The sequence below is a fragment of the Corvus kubaryi genome, unplaced genomic scaffold (genome assembly GCF_017639235.1).
Source record: "Corvus kubaryi isolate FWS band 111438036 unplaced genomic scaffold, C.kubaryi_AGA036_p1.0 129, whole genome shotgun sequence".
Classification (NCBI taxonomy): domain Eukaryota; kingdom Metazoa; phylum Chordata; class Aves; order Passeriformes; family Corvidae; genus Corvus; species Corvus kubaryi.
The window spans coordinates 366330-382826 of record NW_024580664.1 but is presented as its reverse complement, the minus strand read 5'-3'; the positions used below and the strand labels follow the sequence as shown (position 1 = coordinate 382826).

General features: G+C 37.7%; 1 protein-coding gene across 3 annotated transcripts in view; it reads right to left on the bottom strand.

Annotated features, from left to right (window-relative positions):
* Positions 1-1507: 1507 nt before the first annotated feature.
* NUDT4 (nudix hydrolase 4) overlaps positions 1508-16497 on the bottom strand; it is a 28066-nt gene continuing 13076 nt past the window's right edge. The window contains exons 2-5 of one of the 3 annotated variants that reach the window (XM_042025457.1): positions 15520-15630; positions 8864-8908; positions 6249-6336; positions 1508-5178 (exon numbers count right to left, since the gene is read on the bottom strand). In XM_042025457.1, coding sequence (XP_041881391.1) covers positions 4976-5178; positions 6249-6336; positions 8864-8908; positions 15520-15630 — 447 coding nt within the window. In that variant the 3' untranslated portion in view covers positions 1508-4975. The remainder of the gene's footprint in view (positions 5179-6248; positions 6337-8863; positions 8909-15519; positions 15631-16497) is intronic. The other 2 variants (XM_042025475.1, XM_042025468.1) reach the window with 2 other exon arrangements.

Here is a 16497-nt window from a genome sequence, read left to right as displayed (position 1 = left end):
TATTTCATGTATGGTGTTCAGTTGTTCCTTGCTGTAGCAGGTGTGCTTGTCTCAGCCTGAATACCTGCTGTGCCTTCAGAAGAACTGCTGCTGTCATTTTTCCCACCAGCTACTCATGAGTAATACAGTGTTCTTCCAGGTAACACTGGAAGGCTTAGGCTGGGTACTGGTAAATTTATGGAAGAGTGTCTGTGGTCCCATGCACAAAGACAGACTAATCTCAGAAGACACAGTAAGGTGATTCTAATGGGGTTTTTTCTTCCTTCAGTTGCTGTGGATGCTTGTCTACCTTATTCAAAGACAGGTTGCATTAGTGTCATAGCCAGAAAGCAGGAAAGAAGGAAATAATTAGGAGAGTGAAGCAGTTGAATGACAGCAAAAAGGCCCTTAGGACAAGAGCCTTGTTACACAATCTGTCTGGATGTAATGGGCACTAGGCTACAGGTAAGCCAATGGCAGGGTAAGTGCACAAGGTGATCGTCTTTGGCCAGCATCATGCATTGCTGTTGATGCTTCTTCATACTGCTCATCAATCAGAACTGGTGGTAACAAATGAGGGAAAGCTGTTGGGAACCACTGAGCTACTGAAGGAGTGTGGGCCATGAGGCAGGCAGCAGCTGATCTGACAGCAGACACATTCAGTGGTCCCTAGCCTTCCTAAAATGGCTCTTTGAACTGTATTTCATGCTTATTTAAGGACAGAAAATTGTCTGAGAGCATTGTTTGGGGTGGTGGTGCATAGCTCATAGCAATCAGATTGTTACAAGCAGGACTATGCCTGTGATTCCTGAGTCTGCAGGTAAGAGGTGACACCATTCCTTAGGAGCATTGTCCTAATATGGATGTGCTGTTTCCAGCACTTGAGCCAAGGAGGCAGTGCCACAGCTGCACTGAGGCCTGAAGAGTGTTTAAGGAGGGTAAGTTTAAAAAACCCCCTAAGATTCTTCAGTTTAAGCTTGAAGATTTTTATCATCTCTCTAAGACTTGGGAAAGTCAGTCATTCTGCCTTTCCTGCCATGTGTTGGGCTTTGTCACACCTCTACCACTCTTTGTGTCTTATAATGCACTTGATGCATGCAGATACAGTGGTAAGAGCCAGACATGGCTATGGTAAAACTCTCCCTAAGCTGTGAAAAGAGGGAGGTGTGGTAACTGTCAACATGGCAGAAGTCATGCTGAGAACGGGAACACAGGAGCTGCTTACCATAACAATGTGGAAGAAAGCAGGTTCAAAAACAAGGTAAGGGGAGGTAGGTCTGCAGCAGGCTGAGCACTGCACCAGTTTCCAAGCTGGGGCAGGCATTGGACGTGTGTGCTAAGGGGAGAGGGCGCATCATGTTAAGGAAAAGAAATCTATTATTTGGAACAACTAGCTTGGTAAGCTTGAGTGCAAGGGTGAGGCAGGAAGTAGGAAACATTAAATGAAACTTAAGTGTAGTTCAGATGGGGTTGAAGCCTTTCACACAATCACTTCTGGTGCAGTATTTGCAATGGAATGACTACATCATTCACAGGACTAATTTAGATTTTATTCTGGTATTTTTCAAATATAAAAAGTCAAAATTCTTACATCAATCTTTAAAGAAAATCCATGCAAGCAGGTCAAAATGTTTACAACTTAATTCCCTTCCCACTCCCCCTTCCTTTAAGTTTTCACTTCACAAACCATGCTGGTAAGTAAACCAACTGTCTGCCCCTCACAGTTTTTTTCACAGCATGTTGTTAACAGAACAATGCTAGTCTAAGTCAGGGGTGCAGTAAGCACCAAAATAAGATTTTTCACTTGAACAGCCTCTCTGCAATACCTCAGGATTTCTTGTGTTTAAAAGCAGATCCATTTTGCTTAATTCTGGCTCCATGTGATTTTAAACTTTAAGGCTCTTTCTTTGATACCACCATAATGTAACTCATGAGAATCTCAAAACCTATCAGCCAGGAAAAGCAGCAGTACAAACTAGACTCTGACAAGTGCAGATGACAACCTACTCCCTTTTTCCTCTGGAGAACCAAATGGATACATTGTACAGAATTTTTGGCATGAGAAAAATCCCAAATTTGCTCTGAAATAGGTTTGGCCTATCTAACTAGAGATTCATGTAAAAACGAAATACTTTTAACATTTAAGTTGATAGGTAGTAGAAAAAACTGTAGCCTTCCTATTCCCATTTTTACAACTCTTTCTGTTGGAGTTTAGTGTCAGATTTCATTAGTACTGAAGCCATACTGCTGTCCCTTTACTACAGTTGTTTGTTCCCTGTAGCAAAACTGAAGTGTCTTCAGTTTACATTTGCAATTCATAAAACATTTCTCTTTGAAAGGGGGTAAAGTCAAACTAAGCAATAGAGCTTCATTCTGAAGGTTGCATAGAGACTGAAGAGATTTATACAACAAATGCTGTTAAAAAAAAAAAAAAAAAAGCCTGTCTGGCACTACTGAACAGCTCAAATGTGTGTGACCAAAAATATTTATAGGCAATCAACTGAGTTTGTTAGCAACAGCAATACTGTACATTTTACATTATTATCAAATACATAATTCAAGAGTTACAAAATAAGATCATGCATTACCACTAAATCTCATACAAGCTTGGATTGATTTCATTCCAAGAGTCTGAAATGGAGACAGAGCATTTTTTTTTTTTAAATGAATAAGAACTCAAACTCTGGATTCTGTTTTAGCTTTCATGGATTTGATATAATCTTGTTACAAGAAAACCTAAGTTTGCTCAATTTAAAGTGTTAAAATAACTACTGAACAAAAAAGTGAGCATTAAAGTAATCAAAAAAAGGGAGCTAAATGATTCATTCTTTTAAAGGCAGCTTTGGAGCCAGAGGTACCCTTCCACCCCATGAGTATGATTTTAACAAAGATTAGACATTCATCATGCTCAACCCCACTTTCTCCTGTTTCACCTGGCAAAGCAGCATGTGTGAAAGACCATTCAGTTTAAAGCAGTGAGCTGAGCAAATGGTGTCGCAGTCTGGCACAAGTTCAGTGTAAAGTGGGCATAGCCACGTGTGCACTACTGAAATAGCACCTCTCTGTCCCTGGCCTCCCACCTCCTGACTGAAAAGATGGAGAAGCTGTTGGCAATACTTCCACCCTTAGGTGCACCTGAACACTTGTGTGTTCTTTCCAGTTCTGGAAGTCACCTGGACAAGGAGCTAAGAGGGATGGAAAGCAGTGTCCTACCCACTGTTTCAGAAGTCTTCAGCTTTGTGGCTCATGCCTCTTGTCAGTAGTATTTATACTTCTTCAAAGAGAGCAGCATTAAGAGATCAGATCATCTGTCTCCCTAGTTTCACTGCATTTACATATGGCACAAGATTGTTTTTCTTGGAGTAATTTGTGGCAACAACATTTTTTCCCTAAAAAAGTGTAACAGCACAAAAAAATTCATAGCAGCATTTTACACAATTTGTGTTAAAAAAGTAGAAGTTAACCATTTGTGTATTGAGTAACAAAAGGTTTAAATTACATTTATTTTCCATTTTACACTCACTATTTACTAGTTGGACTATTTACAAATGTTCAAATGTTGTATAACAGAATGAGCTTTACCCAGAATAAACTTCACATGTGAGGTAGTGGTCTACCTCAACCTGTTTTGGCTGGATATAAAGGAGGTACAGTTGGGTTTAGATCCTAGAAAAAATTCAGAAGTAGGATGTTCATGTGAATTAGATTGTGTTCTTGTAGAAGAAACCATGCACACACACACACACACACACAGAGAGTAATCCTATGGTAAAAACATTAAGACCAACAGTGGATTTAGTTTTCCTCTTCTTGGATGAAAAGCAGGAGAAAATAATTAGAACAGGGAAGTTGTCAGCTGTACCTCATTTATTCCAACTACATTTTTACCAAGAGGCCAGCTTTTATTTGAAGAAGTATAGTAATTGATGTTAAAACAGTAGAACTGAAGGATTTAAGAATTAACTTAAAATTGGGGGTTTCAGCACACCTAATAAGAAAAAGGAGTATTATTTCTCTACTGGTGTAATAGGTATCAACACTCCTGGCCCAAGCACTGGGGGCAGCACTACTGGCTCCTGCAGGGCAAGGCACCTCAACACATGCTTGCTAATAGACACCTCTGCAACCCAAGGGTGCCCCCTGGTTAACTCTTACTTTCTTTCCTCCGAACAATTTTAAATTACAACAGACTGCAGGAACACTATATGAGATGTTTCTAATTGAAGATTAGAAGTTTTTGGAACCTGCAGTGTAATCACTCCATGAACAAAACATGTATCAAGGTTAAAAGGAAAAAAAATAGGGGGAAGAGAGATCTACAATGTTTTTCACTCAAATCTTCTGACAGTTCATCAGCTGACCAGGTGATGAAACAAAAGTCTAGTGGATAGTTTTGGTAGCTGCAAGACAAAGTTATTGTTCTTGCCCTAGTTATATGTTAAATGAAGATTGCATAGGACAAGGCAACCTTTTGGGTAACTGAGGCAAGCAGTGTTTAGTGTTGGTATCCTTAGCTCCTGGCAGGCTGAATGTGGTTTAGTGCTTTATTGTAGTCACCCTTGTGCATCTCTGCCTCCAACACATCCATTTACCCAAATGCTGCCGGCTTAAGGTCTTAGCACTTCATCTGTGGATACCAAATAAGAGTTTAGTATAAGACTATTTGCTCAAGCTTTAACTACTGACTAAAACTCACAAGTTTTGAATAAGCTGAACACCACTGAGATGCATATTTTATTTTAGCAGATATGGAAATTTATATAGTCAAGTTTTTTTTTTCTAATGGCCTATTAAGGCATCTTAAAAAAAATCCCTATATGGCTTTGGTTTGCTGAAGTACTATTTTACATCATTAAAAGAAAAAACATGTTCAAATAAATTCAACATTATGACACATTCACATATTTCACTTAGAACTGACAGTTATACAGATGCCTACATGTGATCACAGATGTCTCCTGTTGTGATGACACGAATAAAAAGGTAATCCAAATGTTTATCTCACAGTAGAGGGCAACCCAGAAGTCTGTGCAGAAGTGACATATAAGGAGTTATTATCTGGAAGAGGGGGAACCACAGAGTTTCCATTAGTGGGTGAACAGCTCAGTTTCAGTTTTTCCAAGTATTCTGCATGAACAGGCTTGTGACACTGAAGGACCTTGATTGCATCTTCTACTTTAAACCATTCTCTTTTCCTTCCTGAATGAGTACAATCCACAAAGAACAGAGTTACAAAATTTTAACAGCACTATTGGTTGCTATCTGCTTACTCAGTTTTTCTCAGTTCTTTAGAAGTTGTAATTGTCAGGCAGAAGAGTTAATGAAAAGACCTTGAAAGAACCAATGAACACAAGAGATTCACTCAAGCTTACTAAAATGCAACCTGTAATAAAGCCTTTCAGACAACTCTCTTGAAGCAAATGCTGGACAGAAATTAATGTGACTCTTTATATGCTCCAAAAGCCACATCTAGTCATTAGAGGAAAGTGTGATATTATTTAAATGACTTGATAACTGCCATCCTACATTGTCATGCCTAGCAGAAAACCAATCTTTAGACTGAACATGCATGCAGGAAGAATGGCTTGGCCTGATTTCAAAAGCCATGTTCCATACTCAGAATCTCCATATGCATCCAGATATGGAGTTACTCAGGTTAGCTGTAAGTTTTAAAAAATAGTATATCTGGTATCAGAGATATGTTTATGTAAGTTTCAAGCCTTAATTTTACTAAGATCAGCTTAAGACCATCTTACTTTTACAAGTCGGTCCTTTAAAATTTGAGGTCTCTGAAAATACATATACCAGGTCAATGACAGTATTGTTAAAAGTGGGATTAATTATATTTTTCATTTGGTTTTACAGCATCACAAATACTATGCTTGAACATACATAAACCGCTTAATATCAAGGACGCTTTCAAAAGCACCCTAGAGTATCAGGCAGTAAAACATTCTACTTTTTATGGAAAAAGCAATTTGGCAGTATAGTATTTGGCCTTTCAAAAAATTACAAGCTGTATCCCTAACTAATAATGATATTTATTCTATCATAATGTTGTATTAGAGTATTCTAAGTATAAAAGTAACACTATGTTGGAAGCAACCCTAGTTATGTATGTATTAAAGTGTGCAAGAACAGCATCCCTTGACTTTTTCTAGAACATAATTAGTGTTCCCCCTGAATTATAGAAATTGCTTCAGAAAAATGAAAATAGTTTGCTTAAAACATTTTTAAGTGTAGCACATAAGGACAAAGAATTAATTTACCTATATTAACTGAATCCTCCCAGTCTTCCAGTATTTCCGTCACAGTAAGAACATAAACGTATGTCCTATGCTTCCGATCCTGGTTCTGCTTGAATATTAGAAGTAGAAGTTTAAGTTCTCAGCTAAGTAACTTACAGACTTACCACATCTATAAGATTAGAAACTACTTATCTCTAAAGAATAGTTGCCAGCAAGCCTGGCTTTTATTTTCACTAAACAAACATCTGCACTTAGGAGATCCAAAATGATGGGAAAGCAAAAATTTTATTTGAAACAGCTGTTCTATTTTCCCAGACTAAAAAAAACCCAACCAAACCCAAGACAACACAAACAGTTTTGAAGATTGTGAAGTTCTGACTAAAGTATGTTCTTGATCATCCAGCTAAATATTAGAAGTTGTCCACTAGTACTGCCCTAGGTAAGTAGTGGTACTTATCTTTTACATATGTTGAAAGCTACCACAGTAGACCACATTTGCTAAAACTGTTTCCACAACTCATTTCCTGGATGAAAGGTCATTTAAAAAAACCCAAACACTTTGCAGGATGGAACCACTGCATCATGTGGCCATGTCATCTACACAATGCCAGCTATAAAGTTTCACTCCGTGAGTGAAGCAAATTAAATAGCCTACGCTTGCAATCATGACAAATGCAAAAATCATTGGCCATCTGCTCATTCAACAGGTTTGCCACGATGGCAGCACTCACCACTTGTTTAGAAGGCATGTGTTTTGCAGAAGGCAGGTTAAATACAGACTCTGACAGAGGTATCTGCTCAGGGCAAGGCCACTATGCTGCAGCCCATCCATGCAAGGTTGGCACAGACTTTACTCTCTGCTACTCCAAAGCAGGCTAGTGGCAGTGTTTGAGGTGCTATCCAACCAGTCAGACCCTCCTTTCCCTTGGAGAAGAGCTGAGCTCCTAAAAAACCCAGGACCATCTACGATTACAACTATGTTAAGAATGAGGAGATGTTATGGCCTAGCTCCCCTAACAGATGGTTGTATCCTTGTGCCAATAACCTTTCCTATTTAACTGTTTCACTGCAAGCTTAATATAGTTTTGAACTGTTGTGCTTTACTAGGAAATAATTCTTCAAGAGTCCTTGGTTAGTGTCACCATTAAATAGGATAGATATATTTATAACACATATCCTTTCTGGCTGTAGTTCTAGAGTAAGAGGACTCACCAGCAGCATTTATTCCCATCTTCTCTTAGTTCCATCCCCAGGTCATAAGGTGTGGCCCCCTCAATGGTACTAACAACAGTTTGTGGGGCCCTGTTGTGAAATTAAAGTAGGGCCTTGATTTAAGTTAGAAGTAGCCTGGAAAAGTGACACCACACCAACTTTTCTCTCTTCTGGTATAGCTGGTGTAGATGGCTTCAGAAGAACATATCTGAATTACCAATGAATCATCATGCTTTGCAGCCCCTGTCTTAAGGCAACAACATGATAGGTATCCTGGGTTTTTCTGATCTGAGCTGGGAAATAGAAAATACTTTTGTAGACTAACCAGTAGAGTTAAAACACGGCCAAGTTTTTAGTGTGTAGGACCATCCAGTTCAACTCAAACCCAAAACATATCAGAAAAATGTAAGTACTACTAACTACAAAGCTTCAGGAGCTTCTTTAATTGTGTCATGCCTTCCATACTTCAGACGATGGGACACATGACTAAGTAATACTTCACACAGGAAATCCCTGTCAGGAATGCACTGCCTCTAAAAGCTGAGTGAATATTTGTATGTAGCTGAGACTAAAGGGACTTCCACTTAACATAGAGCACAACATGGTAACACTGGATGTATTATGAGCTGAAGACTACTAACACTACAGTCTGCTCCTGTCTAGAACCTGAGCAGAAGTGGGGAACACCAACACTAAAATGCAGTTCTAGCTAGCATGTGTCCTTGCGCTGTCTGTAGTTCAGAGTCTGATGTTTATATTATCAAATAGATGTTTTTAACTACATGGTTTGCTAAAGGTTGGATTTATCTGCTATCCAAAGCCTTGGCCTTTTTTTAGTGAATCAAAGCCATAATGAGAATTCATATACAGACCCATCAATTTACACATGTGAAAGCTGACAAATTACTTCAGCAAAATCTAGCCAGGGAGGAAAAGTCAGAAGAGTGCCTCAAAGAAGGCTGGTGTAATGTTTCAGAAATCTTAAATCTATCAGTGATTTGGTTTTTAGGTTTTGTTTTTGTTTTTAACATCTAGGTGTTGTCCAAGTACTAATTTAATCTTCCCAGTAAAGGTCCAAAATGACCTGAAATTAGCTCAGTTGGTCAGAGCCTGGTGCTGCGTAACACCATGGTAATGGGCTTGATCCCTGTACAAGACAAAGTGAGTTGGACTCAACGATCTTTGTGGGTCCCTTCCAACTCAGAATATTCTGAGATTCTGTGAAACTGGTGTAAGTACTTTGAACTCTTCCTATTCAAATCTTCACACATCATGTAACACCTGAAGTCCTGTCTAATGTAGCAGATCCAATAACACTGCAAAATTATAGGTAGGTAATACTAATGAACTTAACTCTGATGTTGCAGTTTTATCAGTTCTCACAAACAAACCATTGTTTTTAGAACTTAAAAGAAATAGCTCACCTCAAATATCCCAAGTAGTCTGCCTAGCTTTCCCTTTACTCCAGCCTACAAAACAAACAAACAAAAGTGTTAGCATGGGGTATTAATATAAAAAAATAAAGTATCTGTACCATCCTCCTATATTAGCATACTCCTCCTTATTAGGGTTATTTAAGTAAGAGTTTTAACTTAAGTTTTAATTAGATTGTGCTGTACTACTTTTGGAGCTTCTGGTTTTAGACTCCTTATGAGTGTTAGAGTACAAAAGCTTGTCCTAATGAGTGGATCAAAGAATCCATAAATCTTTCAAGGCTTCCATCCAGACCAAATAACTTAAACATTTTTAGTGTACTGTATTTTTATTAAATAGATAAATCATACCCAATACTGAAATAATCCAGGAAAGTATATAGGACAAGAGAATTTGAATTAGTATTAGAATTAATCTAGAAAAGCAATCATTGAAACTCCAGTGCTGTTTTACACAGAAACTTATATTTAAGTTTTCAAAATATGATAATAAATTAAACTGTAGGTTATTGCATGGGTCTTGCAGCATAATGACTTCATGTGTGTTGGTTTTTATATCAAACTAGCTTTTGGCATGTAATATAAACCCCAAATTTACATCCCCAATTCTTTGCAGTTTTTAACTGTTTTTCTAGCTAGTAACATTAGAAATGGCTTTCAGTTCAGAGTTTTACTCCAATATTTTAAAATAATCCCTGTGTGTATCAGCACATACTTTGTGACTTTTATCAATTCAGGTAAGGTGGTCATTACTTTCTACTAAGACTCTAAGGTTTGCTTTTCCAAGTGTAATATATAATGCCTCTTCCAAGGGACATTGCTTATGATCATCCCTATGACAGACATAAAGGCACATGTTGCCTACTGGCAGACAAAGCCATATTTAGGTTGGTTTTGTCTTGTTGTATAACCTATATTTAAAATGGGGTTTCTTAGTGCTAAGATGACATTTTCTAATCTTCAGTCTTTGCTTCCAGCCTTAGCCAAAGACAGTTATCAGTGTCTTATGTCTTTTATATAAAGGACCATATGCATCTTAATTACATTTTAATGACTAACTAACAAATAACTGGGCAGGCTTTAGCAATAAGTCTAATCGAAGTCTTACAAGTGATGTTTTCTGTGACTGTCTTTTTAAAGAAAGCAGATGGCTGGTGTTATTTATTAAGCCATTTTGATGAAGGAAGCCTGAACACAGCCCGTGCAAATCATCAAGGCATTTTGCTTATCTAGAGCAAGAGCTAGACCAAAGTTAATGCAAAACTACATACAATATTGTTTGTTTGCTGTGATGACTGAGATACCTGTTAGATCTCACAAAGCCAAAATACACAACTGGACCTGATAGATAAGTGATTAAGCAGCACATTAATTAGGAAAGTGACAGGCCCTTATTTTGGGCTGAAAGAGTAAGCTATGACACAACAGGCACTAAAGATTGCTTGTGCTCTATACTGGGTAATGAAAAAGCATTTAGTAGCCAAAAAGAACATGCTGAAGAAATGTTTAAGTTTTACTGATGAGTCCCAATTTCCTCAGCATTACAGTATCATTTCAAAAAGAGAAACAGAACCTGTAAGAGTACAAAAGTATGCTGCTTTCCCAATTTTTGCTTCATTTCTCATTCAGCACTATCTAAGAATTACCATATCCTTAAGATTTCTACTTTGTAGAAAAGTGAGCAACTAGAAAAAGCAATTTCCCATCATTCTATTCCATCAAAATAACAGTGCATCTGTGGGATTAGCCTTTTTTTTTTAATACGTCAACCCCAAGTATGCAGCTTTAGCTGCCCAAGTTTTGTAATTTCTGTATTTATTCTCTAAAGCTGCAGCACAGAACAGATTAATATCATTAAAGATATGGCTTAAGAGCACAACAGTGAAGCCAGTACAGACTCTGCAGGTTTCTCAAACATTTAAAAAACCTTTTCTAAGTATGAGGAAATTGCTCTAAATGGGCCTAGTGCTCAACCAGAGGGAGAAGAAAAAAACCCCAAACACCCCCTCCAAACCAACCAAACAAAAAACCACCCAAACCAAACAAGAAAAAAACCCCAAAAACCCCCAAAAACCCAGACAAAAAACCCCCACAAAAATCAATCCTCCTCAGCCCCCAAGTCCAAATAACTGCCTCTCCACCCCACAACCCCAACCTCCCCTCAAAACAAAAAACTTGGAAGATTTTAAAGCTCTCTTAGAAGTCCTGGCCAAAGCCTTAGTTATGTTATAAAGATTTTTGAAGGCAGGTGTATGGCAACAGGACTGTTGAAGGACAAAGAAACTCATCATCAATAGATGGAGGAAGGCTTCTCTGAGATGCTAAGTGGGAGTCTAACAACTAATATTTAACACATGGCAAAACTGCCATGACCAGCTAAGTTTACTGATACTGAATAGCTTTCATAGAGAAGTTTGACAACTTATTAGCATCCCATAGTTACAATGTGAATTTACCAATGTTAGTTTAAGTGGAATTTACTTAACAGTTTCTTTTTTCTCCCTCCAAGCAAATCTGTGGTTTAAACAAATACACCTAGCTGACTAATTCTGAATGAAACTATTAGAAACACTTTATTACATCGAGTGTAAAAACTCCCCAAAGCTTGAAGTGAAGCTTTGGTACAACCAGATGTTTCTACCTAAATGTGATTATTGTAACTGATGCCTAGTTACTCTCTAGTCAAAGATACATGTTTCTAAAATGTAACAATTCCTGCATACAGCAGTGTATTTTGAATCACCCAAAAATACAAAAAGGTAGTAATTCAAAGTCTCATTATTTTTTCCCTGAAAATAATATTCAACTGAATAATCTTCATAGTTTAAAAAGTACCTTGATTTTGACAGTGATCTTTTAAGTGCTTTTGCTGACAAGAACATTTCCTTCAAGTTCTTATCTTAATGTAGTTCCTTCAAAATGTGTCAAAGGTAAGTGCTAGAGGACCAAGAAATGCGTCAGCTTTATCCCCAGAACATCAAATGAAGTTCCCCCTTTTCCAATGCTAAGCTTCTAATCCAATGCACTGGTTAAATTCTAGACTTTGAACCATTTTGCCTCTTGTGAAAACATACTTCTTCCTTTGGCTTTTATGTACCCATGGCTGTTAGAATATGGTTCTTCAAGTAAACAGAATCTTATAGGCCTCTATAAGCATGTAAGACCATCTAAACTTTGGGATAAAAGCCTGAAAAAACCCAGCTTTCTTCTGAAAGACATTAAATGCTACACTTCCCCAGAACAATTCTCTAAGGAAGTCTGAGTACTATGCAAATAGGACCTCAGATCTGAATCTTATACATGTATTTTAGCATTAGTTTAATCCAATCACAGGAGAGAAAACTATCCACTTCATCCCATAATCATTCTGGCCTGGAGGTCATTCCTGCTGGCAGCTGTAGAGGTACTGCAATCTCAGATGTGCGTCAGACTTGCCTGTTTCCTGTAGATGGAGCAAGAGTCATGCTGCAGTTCAATTTTTAAGCTAACAGTCTACCAGGGCAGAAAGTTACTTAAGATCTGAAAGATCTGAGTTATTTTTAACTCTGGGATCTGTAGGGTAGTATTGTAGCCATTTTAATGTCTACACTCCTGATGGGATGGTGGCAAGACTACTCCTGCCCAATTTTTGCATACTTTTATAAAAAAAAAAAAGTTTGACTACATCTGCCTTAATCTTTCAGCAGAGTGTGCTTTATTAATTATTTTTGCAGTGTCTAACTTGTTCTAGTCTGTAGCACCCGATCGTTTTTCAAATATTAGATGCTCACTGGAGCTAATTCCTCTATTTCCTGTGAGAGATCTTCAATAATATAACTGCCATTTTCACTGTTGCAGCAAATTAATCTTTAGGATCACCCTCTTCTTCTCAGAAGCTACACAGAGCTTCCCCACAAAGGGCTGGGGGAAATTGCATATTTTCTCATAGGCATTTCTAAATACTACTAATTCAAACAAAGCAAGAGTCTCTGTTTTTTGTGAGATGGAGCAAGAAAAGGGAGTGGGAGGGTGCCCCTCCATTTACAAGGCTGGGCATCATTGGCTTGCCACTCATTTGTGTTATATTTCTTTGAACAGTGCATGTGCAGACAACTCATTTTCATCTTTCGTGCTATGCAATTAGAGACAAAGCTCCAAATTCATTAATGGAGTAGCTCCTCATTTAGATGAAGTTCAATACCTTTCTGGGATTGCTTTATACTACATCATTTTGGTATTCTACTATAAGGTTTGTAAAACTGTCAATATCCTGTAACCTGTGAAATGTCAGAGAAACTTAAATGAAACATTCCAAATATTCAGTAGAGGTAAAAACCCATCACTAACACGAACAGAACTGAAAATAAAATAGAAACTGGAGTCATGTACAGAGGCAGACTATGAAACAGCTGCCATGCATGTACGTTTGATTACCGAGATCTTTGAGTTTTAAAACAAGGATTCTAAATACACTACTGTTGGTGTTGAAGTGAGGGGTATTTAAAGCCAGTGGGCTATCAACACTTCTACCATTAAAGAATGCCATTATAACTCCCACTATGAATTTATCCATTTTAATAAACTAATAGAAACCAGTGCTTAGTTTGGGCATGACGCAATTCTGAAGCAACACATTTCAAACCAGCACCACTGTGCTTTCTTTGAAGTTTATTCATTCACAGAACTCTTAACAGCTCACTGTACTGTAACCAGCTTGCCAGGTGACATTGACCTTAGTATAAAAATAGAAAGGACATCCATCTTTAGAAAGGTCACTATGAATTTCCACAGCTCAAACCCCTAAATACCACTGTTTTTTCTTTAAAAACGGCACTTTGCAACCTCATGGAAGCATACAAGACTTAGCTGGTAGCTGAAGAATATTTTACTTGAAGGCATGAGCTTGCTTCTAAGACTGATCAGCTATATAAGCTATCATACCCCAGAAATTCTGAGGGTGTAGAACAAGAGTAACCAAATTATTTTTGCTTATTAAAGCCCCTAGTCTGTGAAAACTCTTTATGCATTTGCAAGCACAGCTCAAAGCTGAACATGGCTGGAACTTTATATCTCACTCCAAAACATCATAAAAAGCATAGTCCTTTCAAGATCATCCATTCTTCACCACCAAAGAAAAAACCCCAAACATATGACTACAGTTCAGTCAGCTCTTATTTAACATGGAGATGGGACTTTACCTCATCTTGGACTATACCTTACGTCAGATCAGCAATTAAAATTACCAGTGTTCCTAAGAATATTGAGCAGAGGACTGTGCTTTTTAATCCTACCCATGAACTCATGACAGTGGGAAGACAAGACTTTCCCTAGGGGTGTTACTACTGCTTGGAAGCCTAAATCTTTGCTGACTCATTCCTAGAATCCGAACTCTTTGCTCCTTCCAAATGGACTGCACCCTGGGGCTAAGTATGTTTTGTGTAAGTCAAAATGGGCTCCTCCAGCAAAACTGAACACAGTATGGAATAACTTTGATTCAGTGAGGCTTATTTATGCTTGAACCTTGCTGCAGGAAGGTTGCTGAGAGCAGCGAATAGTGAGGCAGTCTGTTCCCCAAGTAAAATGGGAGAAGGGTCACTGAATCACAGTTCACAGATCTCATTTTGACACTGAACAGCAGGCACTGTTTGGTGCAAGTCACATCTACATCAAGTTCTGAAGCCACAACACCACAACAGAACCAGTCCTACAGGTAAGCGAGATACACCGCCAAATAGCATAGCTAATAGGAAAAAAAAAAATCATTCCACATACTAATCAGCAACAATATCAGTGTGTTTTGTGAATTGCAAAATGGCGTGAGAAAACTGTTTAAGTCTAGCAGAAATTCTCTAGTTCACTCACCAGAATGCATCCACTACATGAAAAACCTTATACCTTCTATTTAAAAGTGTGATATTCTGATTTTTTTTTTTCTTGCAGTTTTATTTGGCTTAGACATGGCTGTTAGATATTAAAGTAACACTTAATATTTTTGACATATTTTCCCAAGAAAAATAAATAGCAAATGAATTCTGAATTCGGAATTCTGAGTTTGAAATTTAAGTATTGTAGTATAGGCAAACTGCATGAATTCATCATGACTTAAAGCTCTGTTTTGCCTAGGCATAGGAACAGAGATAGAAAAGGAGACTATAACCATGGTGCTGTCTTTATAGATAAGCAGCCTTAAATGTATGAATTCTCAACTGCTCAGATAGATCAGTTTCTAATCTGTTTAGTTTGGAATGTCCTCAAAGGTCTGTTTATTTCTAGTTCTTAGAGCTACAAGTTAATGGTTAGTTTACCTTCTCTCTGTTCTAGAAGAGCTGCAAGTCAAACATTTTCTGCACAAACACAGAAATGTTACACTACAATATGTCATTTGGCATAAAGTCACAGTTCTACTTCCAGTACTTGTTTATAAAGGCAGACAGAAATTTAGCTATGAAGTGAGAGAGTGCTGTGAAGAAGCTAAGTTAATTAGTTCACCTCACCACACTATACCCCAATTCTAACACACAGAACTGCAGTTCTTTGAATTTCATAACCACAAAGGTCTCAGTGAAATACTGGATAAAGGAGGTAGTCCCCTCTTCCTTCTTGGCTCCCATCTGAAGATAACAGCAGCAAAGATCAGCTGGATTTTTTGTTTGTTTTGGTTTTGTTACCTCTTCATACACCTCTCTCACGGCTGCTCCCCCTGGCTCTTCTTCTGGTTCCATTCCTCCACCTGGTACAATCCACTGATCTGGATATCGGCTACTGCTTACCAACAGCACCTATAAATAATTGCAAGTGACTGTTAAATACAGCTCACAAGTCAGGAATCTCACTGCAATCTGCTTTTTCAGCAATGCACTTATTCACCTAGCCAGATGGATTATAGACTTTAGAGACAAAACATAACAGGCAAGCAGGAGTTGAAAAGAGTGAAATAGTTAACATCCAGTCTGTTTTATACAGCTAAGTCAAGACAATGTCATTAGAATCCCTTTGTACAAATGCTTTCATTGGATGCTTAGACACAATGTGGGAAACACAGAAAAATGTGCACAGGAATGAAAGCTTACAACAAAAATCTAGTAACAATATTTTCCAGTACTAAGTCTTCAAATCATATAGATGGCTAAGTATGAAAATTAAGACATTTTCATCACATAGAAGTTAAACTAATTCTTCTGGCTAAAAATAGACTTTTGAAAATATTTCTAATTTTTAGTCAGAAACAAACTTATTAGTTACTGAAGTGTTATGTTAGCATGACATGCTTACAGTATTGCATAACTAAAATACAGGGAGAGTACTTCACTGGCCCTTGTCCAATTTGGTTTCTTTTAAACATTTTACGTAAGAGCAAAAAGCACAACACATTGAATTTGACTTCTAAATTTAACATTTTTTTCCCAAGACACTTTGATTTCACTTAATTTGACTCTAGCCTGGTTCTGTCATTGATAGACACCAATTTAAAACCCCCTGTCTATAGGACCTGCCTTTCGTAATATTCAGAGCAGAGAAGATTTTAGCTACCTGTCCAACAAACTAGGATGCCTTGTATTTGGAGTAATTTTGCAGTAGAAGTTTATGAAAGGAAGACCTTGATTCAGGACCACTTGGAAATAAGCAGTTTAACTTATATTCGAGAC